This window comes from Fukomys damarensis, unplaced genomic scaffold (genome assembly GCF_012274545.1).
Source record: "Fukomys damarensis isolate Sample0158 unplaced genomic scaffold, DMR_v1.0_HiC HiC_scaffold_25, whole genome shotgun sequence".
Lineage (NCBI taxonomy): Eukaryota > Metazoa > Chordata > Mammalia > Rodentia > Bathyergidae > Fukomys > Fukomys damarensis.
This window is the reverse complement of record NW_022900937.1, coordinates 10,345,105-10,354,570: the sequence shown is the minus strand read 5'-3', so window position 1 is coordinate 10,354,570 and position 9,466 is coordinate 10,345,105. Positions and strand designations below refer to the sequence as shown.

At 34.0% G+C, this 9,466-nt stretch overlaps 1 protein-coding gene across 5 annotated transcripts in view; it reads right to left on the bottom strand.

The window, feature by feature from the left end:
- Positions 1-9,466, bottom strand: part of Tcf12 (transcription factor 12) — a 363,012-nt gene that overhangs the window by 67,020 nt on the left and 286,526 nt on the right. For all 5 annotated transcript variants that reach the window (XM_010641272.1, XM_010641271.1, XM_010641273.1 and 2 more), the window contains exon 7: positions 5,182-5,234. In XM_010641272.1, the coding sequence (XP_010639574.1) occupies positions 5,182-5,234 (53 nt within the window). The remainder of the gene's footprint in view (positions 1-5,181; positions 5,235-9,466) is intronic.

Below are 9,466 nucleotides of genomic sequence, written 5' to 3'. Positions count from 1 at the left end.
CAAAATTTTTAAGAGAAAGCACCATTTCCAACTAGAATTATTAATTCTAATGCCACAGAACTCCTTGTCTGCCTCAACACAAGAAAAAGTGAGGTTTAAGTTCATCTTCTTCATCTCAGAAATAAAGTTCCTTGATGGAGAAGGTGGGTTAGAGTTGAAAAGAACTATTGTGAGAGTTATAATATATAAGAAATTATAATAACAGCTTCTGTGGGAAGATATACATGCACTTTAAAACACAGGACAAAGAGAGCATGACACTTGATTAAAAGCAAAAAAGGTATACTCAGCCTATGCACAGGACTGCAAACCAGTTAATATTTAAAACACTGAAGATATGCCATTTTGATACATGGGTAAGACTGCATGTTGAAAAATTTTTTCAAATGCTATGGAACAAGAATACAACTTTAGGTACTTGGGCTAGAAAGGCATTTTGGAATTTAAGTGTTTACTTTCTGTAGAAGATTTCAAGTGATTAAAATCTTGCTTCTTATTTTCAAGTTCTGCATCTTCTAAAGCTTATAAAAATGATCTTTTTGGAAATACAAAAGCCAAGTTAAGAAACAAAGAACAAAGAAACTTCTCTCCATTTGAGAATGTTTCAGAGGGTCATACATTAAGAGGAAAAATACACTCCTGAAGAGTTCAGAAAGCAGAAATAATTAGCATACATTCTAGTCAGCAGAATGTGATTCAACAAGTTTCTCCTCTTTGCAAGATCCTTTCCTGCAAATGAATGGTCTCTGAAGAGTTTCAGCTACAGTTTATCACATACTCACTGTGTGCCAGGTGAGTTTGTAACTTTACATATACATGTGTAGTAAATTTTTTTTTCACTGTATTTATCCTCTTTTTGTTCTTAAACTTTTCCTGCTTTTTAACAAAATATGGTAAAGATGAAATTAAAAAAAATTCAGGGTGTAATGGCAGAAACTAGAAAATTAAAGAAGGGACATTTCCTACGTATGTTATTCAGTATGTAACACTCTCATAGCAGCATAGGACAGGCATTATCATCTCCTCCTATCCACAGAAACCTGAGGTGCAGGAATGGGGATGCAGCTTAGTGGGAGTACACTTGTGTGCTCCGAGAGAGGCCCTTTTTGTGGATCCTCAGCACAGCAAAAGAAGCCAGCAACAACTAAAAAAGCCCTTTCAAGTTCAGAGAATCAAAGCAACTTTGTCAACATTATAAAATAAAAAGAGGCAGAGGCTAGATAAAACTCACCATCTGCTTGATTAGGAAATCTGCTTTCTACTACAATATCTTCCTTTCAGATGGTGATAGGGCAGTTAAAAACAAATCTGGTCAATAAAAATGTAACTGACAGAATAAACTACGTTTTAAATTTAACATACTAAGCAATATATTTGATAAGTAAACATTTAATTTTATAAGTAAAACATTTAATTTCTTCAAAAAGAAAATCATCTTTCTTATTAAATTAGGTTGTAATCTTGGCCCTTATGTGTGATTTGGGGTGAGTTTCTGATGTCTTTGAGAGTTTCAAGTTATTTTACCATGTACACACATTAATGACTAAGATGTTAAAACTAACAATGCCATTCTTCATATCTGGAAGTCCTGCACCTCTAACAGAATGACACTGAGGCTGTAAAGGATGCTACCAAATATGCCGCAAAAGCTTCCATTAAAAAAAAAAAAAATTAAGCCAGGCATGGTGGCACATGCCTGTAATGCCAGCACTCCGGGAGGCTGAGGCAGGAGGATCGCTGTGAGTTCCAGGCCAGCCTGGGCTACATAGTGAGTTCTAGATCAGTCTCAACTACATAGTGAGACCTTGTCTCAAGACAAACAAACAAACAAAAAATTACTAGGGGAGAAAATCTGACTTCAATCTCTACCCTATCTTCAAAGCAGGGTTAGTTCTATCTATCCTATGTCGCCAGACAATATAAGTAATTTGCTGAATGCTTAATTCATGGTAAATATTCTGAAGGCAATGATAATGTCTATACATTTTAATTCTCAGCACCCACACACCATTCTACCATTGTTGCTTCAAAAGTCCATTATGTCTACTATTTCAACCTGTCTAGAAGAGCAAGTGGAAAATCTTGTGCTTACAAATATTACTTCTTATCAGGAGAATATGCTCACAATTTTTTTTTTTTTTTTTTTGGTACCGGGGGATTGAACTCGGGTCCTTGCACTTACAAGGCAGGCCACCGAACTGCTGAGCTAAATCCCCGGCCCTCTCACAATACTTTTTAGTATTATATTGAGCCTGGCCAGTTTTCAAGGCGTAAGTATATAGAACTTTAGCCCTAAAAGGAACTTCAGATTTCCCTCTAGATAATTCAGTGATGAGGGGCTATACAAACAGTACCTGAGCAGAACTGGGCAGATTTGGTAGACCATTCCTTCTAAGCTTACTGACCTTGCTGTTCTAACAATGTTTAAAACACCTTCACTGCCCATTCATTCACAAATAGAAGTTATCTTTCAGTTGCTCTGTGAAGAACAAGATTATCAATGCTTTGCAGGCTGAATAACCCTGCCTATTGTTTTTATAGTATGAGCAGTAGATACTAACGTTTCACTTTCATTAGTAAAGGGAAAAATTTTATAGATAATTATATATTTTATAGATATATTTTATAGATATTTTATGTATTATATATACACATATATGTATGTATAATGTATATTATGCATACATACAAATATTTTATAGATAATTATATATTTTATAGATATTTTATGTATTATATATACACATATATGTATGTATAATGTATATTATGCATACATACAAATATTTTATAGATAATTATATATTTTATAGATATTTTATGTATTATATATACACATATATGTATGTATAATGTATATTATGTATATATATACATATATTTTATTGATAATTAAAGTGAAAGGAAAAGCAGCAAACTACTGAAATCTAAACACTGTCAAATTTCTATTTTGAGAAAGTATGAAAGTATTCAAGTTATCATGAAAAAATTTACATACTCTTCATTTTTATATTCCATTTTTTATAATTCATAATGCATATTTTTTCAGGAAAAGCATTCAAACAGAAAACTACAACTTTAAATTCTTATTTGTTTTAGGGACTGAGAAGTCTAATCACAAATGTTCTCTGAAGTTATTTTGCTATTACTCATCAAAATATTCGTTCTTAAATTTTTTTTTATTTTCTTTTAAAACCCTGCGTATGAACATAGTATTTAATCTAAAATATATTATGCAAAACACAAGTTATAACCTTAGTTAACATTCAGTGTGTACTGAGGGAGCTAGAAAATACAGTATAGAAATAGGTGTGGCTTATGACATTTCCTAATGGTTCTCCAAGTTTCCCAAGAGTTCAGTGGCTCTTTTTTTCCTGGACACCTGGGACAGCACAGAGAAGAGCTCAAGTAGACATGCTACTCTGATTAGGAATGCAGAGATGCTGGTAATGTCCAGGGTCTGTCCATTTTAATTTTTTGTTCTAAAAACACAAGAACTGTGAAACACTAAGAGTGTACTGCTTCTTAAAACTAATGTCAGGCTATGAAGGAATGAGATAAAGTTTTCATTTACTAATATTTTTTCAACCTATATAGTTCAGTATTAATATGTAATTTAACTTTTATTATTTCCATAGAATTATAGTAATAAATTATAAGAAAATTGCACTGTTACATGTTTTAGCGGTTGTCAGTTTTAATGATTTCTGTTGATCTAAGAGAAATCATCTGTTATGCTGTTGAACCACCTACCCTTGCATAGCATACAACTGTTAAAATGTAAATTACCCAACTATTTTTAGCTGCTGCTGAAAAAAATTCCTGTCCTCCAGAATAATGATTTGAGGCATTGTGTTCATTTTGTTTATCAAGCATCTATTCAGCCTCTAGTGGGCACAAGTGCTTATGTAAGCAAAAGCTTTTAAGAATGCCTGCAGCTGCGATCCAACCTTCCAGGTAGGCTGCAGGTTCAGCGCACAGCTGCCCCAGACTGCATTAAACTCAGATCCATCTGGAATTGAGCTTCAAAGAGGATTTCAAATTTGACTTTTCATGTATCACACAGAAGGGAAGGCTGGGGAAGAATATAGGAAAGAAGGAAGGCAAACAATAAAAAAGATGATATCTCTACTTTAGCCTTAATACAAAATAAAAAGCTCAGATCCATGCTGCACCTTCTAAATTACTATTTGCCAAGCTGGATATTCCATTCAGTCTATACTTGGATGAGCTGTGGAGTCACCCAGCAGCACCTGCGCCCAGGAGTTAAGTGTGGCCAAATAAAAGCCCAACACCCATTTACACAACAAAGAGATGTGCCTCACAAGGCATAAGGGCCTCACTCCAGCAGCCTCACTCCTCACTTGTTGGGGCGGGGGAGCTTCTTCTTTCTCTGTACCAGAGATTTTTTAAATCATAGGTGGATTTATGATACAGGCTCATTTACAAATAATTTTACTTCTTCAAAAGCATATTTAATAGCACAAACTCCCCTATAATATTAGATTATCACAGCCATTAATGATTGTTCTACCAAACCTTTTCATCAAAGCCCTTTATTCTCAAGGGATATATTTTTAAGCAAAGAGATCAACAAACTAGTTGCTTGAAAGCTTTCCCAATGCTAGGCTGAAGTTAGGAAAGGCTTAATGAAGGCTTTAAAATCCACAAGGGCTTCACAATGAACATCTGACTCGATGATTTATGCATATTAATAACCCCAGTCCTACTGAGGCGAGCTGAGCTGAACATGTCCTCCGAATCTTAATGTCTTTAGCTCCATTGGGATTATTACAAATGTAAATTTCTAAGATTCTCAGCTATTAATCTCTGTCTGTCCTCCTGTTCAGCAACATAATGACTAATTAAACATCAAAAGACCTGTACAGGAGATCTTCTTTGACAGCTACTGGCCTAGTCTACTTCCCAAGAGGGGAATTCAAATGACAGAGACATGGAATAGAAGCATATGAGTAAGCTACAAATCATTGCAGAGAAATCCAAAAGCCTAACATTAAATGTGGATTTATCTCAATCAATGAGTTTGCTAAGCAGCAAAGAGTTATCATGTAAAGTATGCCCAATGGTACCAATTGCATATACCCTTGTAACAAGAAAATGCAGTATATTTATTTGAAATAAAATTATTTAACATCAAGTTTTAAAAAAAAAGGTACTTACAGAAGAAGGCAGACCAGGAGGCACCTTTCTGACTTTCTTTGCTTGCAATGGATCTACACATGGAAAATAATATAGTATTACATTAGGAAAAAATCTGACTCCAATGAATAGAAAGGAAATCTTCCCTTAGGTGCCTTTCTTTTCTTTCCAGTGGTCCAGAGTCACTGAAGGAATAGAGTAAGTCTCATTTCTTTTAAGTGGTACCATTGCAGAATAGGTTCTTCTAATAGAGTGACACAATGTGAAATATAAATCCCCTAAGTTTAGAAAGAAAACAGCAAGGGAAGCAAGAAAGAAAACAACAAACCACCTAGCATGTATGTAGGACAGGAATATTTCTTAAAAATCTGTTATGTGCCAGATGCAATACCAGGCACTTTATATCATTTATCTAAGTTGAGAGGTGGGGCTTGGTGCAACAGGTCGTGTAAATAATATACTTTTTTTTTGGTTTTTTGAGACAGGGTCTCACTATGTAGTTGAGACTGAACTGGAAGTCACTATGTAGCCCATGCTGGTCTCGAACTCATAGTGATCCTCCTGCCTCAACCTCCCAAGTGCTGGGATTATAGATGTGTGCTACTATGCCTGGCAATAATATACTTTTTAAATAGAGATCCAAATTTAGTGTCTGCATCAAATTGAGAACTAGGTTTAAAAGCATGTTTTAAAAAATAAAAACCTAAGGATATCCCTTGTTAAAAATCTAAAGTAAAATTTAAGGAATGAAAAATTAAGGTTATAATAATATCAATACATGCTACATAACTAAATGTAGGTATTGTCATAAATAATGACAGCCAATATTGAGTAAGAACATTTACTTTATAAGTCTGTGTTTATTTCCAGGCAATAGAATTAGAGAAAGTACATTTCTAAGACAAGATTTATCAGTATGAGTAAAAAATGAGTACTGTTATATACTTACACAGCCTCATATGATATTTTAAATTTATTCATTTGTAAAAATTTAAAACTCATACATCTTATTTTTTATAAAATACAGTGATAAGCACACTTTCCAGTCTTGCAAAAATAATAAATCAAATTCGGAGTTTGCAGAGGGGTTCACTATGAGGGAAAAGAGGACACAGAAGAAGGCTCATGTAAAGTCCAGTAATTTTGAAAAATGAAAACAAGGATTTAAACAAATGCACTATTTTCCTGGGCCATAAACAAGACTACACAATAAAGTATGCAATTTAAGAAAGAATAAAACTCATTTCATTTTGAGCTGGGAATTCTCTACAGTGGATATCCCAAGAGGCTCAAAGCTAAAAAAGCAACTTTAAAAGTATCACGTGGAAATTTTTATACAATAAAAAGAGGAAACAGCATTCATTAACAGCAGCTTATATTTCCTTAAAACAGACGTGCTGAAGATAACATCTGGAATACTCTATATTTGTAAAACTTAAAGGCAAAATCTTTGTTCTTCATGAAGTGTTTCTGGAGCCCAACTCCTCACAACCAATACTGCATTCCCTGAACAAAAGCTATACTTCACAAAGAAATCAACCAAACTACTCCTATCAATTTGGAGCGTATCACTCCATTTCCAGGTCATTAACAGAAAATGTTGCTGCTTAGTTTTTAGTTGCTACCAGTTTTTATTTGCCATGTGAATAAAATGTCTCTCATCATTAGCTACTACTGTATTAAATGTCTGATTTAAAATCAAGAGCCTGAGATTCATAGTTCACTTTCGGGAGACAGAAAAATGGTGGTAAGAGAGCAAGCTGTTGGGATTCAAGCTTCATCATCTCCCTATACAGCCCTGTGAGCTCAGGCAGGTAAGAAGTTCTGAGTTCAGTTCCCTCAAAAACACACAAAGCTTCACACCTTCTCTTCCATGTATGTCTCACACTGTGAAAATATATAAAAGATGCTCAGTATTGTGCCTAACAGCTCATTTAATAAATTTGGGGGGGAGGTGGAGAGGTTGAAGGGAGGGCAGGGGAATGGGGAAAAAATATGAATCCAGATATAATATGTAAAGGTAAAAATCTCCAATGATGAATGTTATTAAATTGCATACCAAAAATGTACCGATAAAATTAATTTAAAAAAACCCAAAACTTTTAGTCATTATTATTAGGCTTATAGAAAAAGTAGAGCAAAATGATTATAAAATAAAAACTGTTCCTGAAGAATGGTGATTTCTTAAAACATGTAAATGGTTTGAGAAGATGTTGAGATTGGTACGGATCTCTAAAATTCTTCTAAACTCTGAAATTTTTACAAATAACTGTAATGTCAAGAAGCACAGCTAAGCCAGAGAATTGCCAATGGACGGTGTATTAGTAATCCATTAAATGATATTCACTGGAGATGGGAAGGATTCCTTGGGCGCCAGGAGAATTATCATACTGTGTACTCACCCTTGGCTAAATTACTTAGCATCTCTGGGTCTTAACTCCTCATTTGTAACATGAAGTTAATAAGACAACCTCACAGAATTTTGGTAAAGATGTAGTATATATAACATATCCCTAGAAGGGAGAAGATAATCAACAGTACCTATGTCATAATCAAAATGAAGATGATATAAGCTGTAATTTACAGGAAAATTGAATTTTAACTCTGGATTTTATGAAATCTCTTTCATTCTTTCCTAGTTATTTCAATATTTAATTTTTTTCTTTTGAACTTTTAGTAATAGTATATTGGCCTGTATTAATGCTTTCTGTTACAGTATGTGTATACACAGAGTAAAACTGATACATCTAGACTCAAATGTAATGTCCCTGCCCTCACTCATTAGGTAGGAAAGTAGAAAGGAGTTAAAGAAATGTACAACTCATAATTTATTTAATAACAAAAAGTATCCTGGTTTAAAATCATCAGGACTGATTCTAACAGTACACATACTAAATCATCCATAATCCTCAAAGGGCTCTCTATGCTGAATGTGACAATATGTCACAAAGCCCTTTACAAATATCTCAAAGCATATCTACAATCAGAGACCCAGAAATACTGTATAGGTTTAACAGAAGCTACATAATTATAAATCTGTGGTAGTCAACAAATATTTGTGTAATGAATAACTATGGCATGCTTTAAGTAGATTTACACTTATTCTAGAGTCTGGTCTACCTTAAATATAGATACGCTTTACAACTTTAATTTTCTTGTACGAAGTATCTTTGGTAGAAATCATCAATAATTCTGATATTTAAACACAGACTGGATAAGGCATCAGAGAACACCAGTGGCTTCTTATAAACAGTAATGCAAAAGAGACTGGTTTAGTTAGGTTACACACAGATGTAAAATAAGGAAGCTAAAAAAGATATGGGCAAAAGAGAACAATTCAGCTTCCTATGTACAGGTTTCCTTCTGATGTGAGGTTGTGCAGCTGGATGGAACGACAGTTGTGCAATAATGTGTGACTCACACTACATGCTATTCAGCTCTATACCTTTGTGTGGCTCAGTTTATGCTATTTTGATTTTACCTCAACTTAAAGAAAAGTGAGGAATAGGAGCAACTCGTATGTAGGAAACACTGGACCTGGAGTGAAAAAAACTTGTTTTTTGTTTTTTGAGACAAGGTCTCACAGTGTAGTCCAGGCTAAACTTGGACTTACATAACCCAGGCTGACCTCACACTCAAGATTCTCCTGCCTCAGCCTCCCAAGTACTATAAAAATCTTAGATTTTATATCAGGTAAGGAACATACTCACTATATGAATATGTCTTTGCAGTCTCAGCTTTTCTTTTAAATTTGGGCTTATATCTACTGAATTAAAAGTGCTGTTTTACTACTGAAATGAAAATGTATACCAAACCACTTTGTAATATGTTTAGTATTATTTCAATTTTAGTTAAAACCAAAGTGTTAATATTGAAACATGAAATTTTAATTATAAGAAAAACTGCTTAAGTCCTATTTTTTAAATTATTTACTTCCTCATATGGAAGACGAAAGTATTAAATTGGCTGTTTGAAACCTGTTAAAATTATGGCTTGACAAACAAATCATCATCCAAAATTACTTATAGATAAACCTTTAATATAAAACACTGCCATCATGGAGGGACATCCTGTAATCCTAGCTACACAAGAGGTTGAAGCAGGAGGACTTCAGGTTTGAGGCTAGCCTGAGTAACTTAGTGAGACCTTGTCTAAAAATTAAAAAATGAAGGGGCTGGGGATTTAGCTCAGTGATTCTGCTGCCTGACTCGCAAGCGCAAGGTCCTAAGTTCCATCCCCAGTACCATAAATAAATAAATAAATAAATAAATAAATAAATATTAAAAAATGAAAAGGACTGGGGATG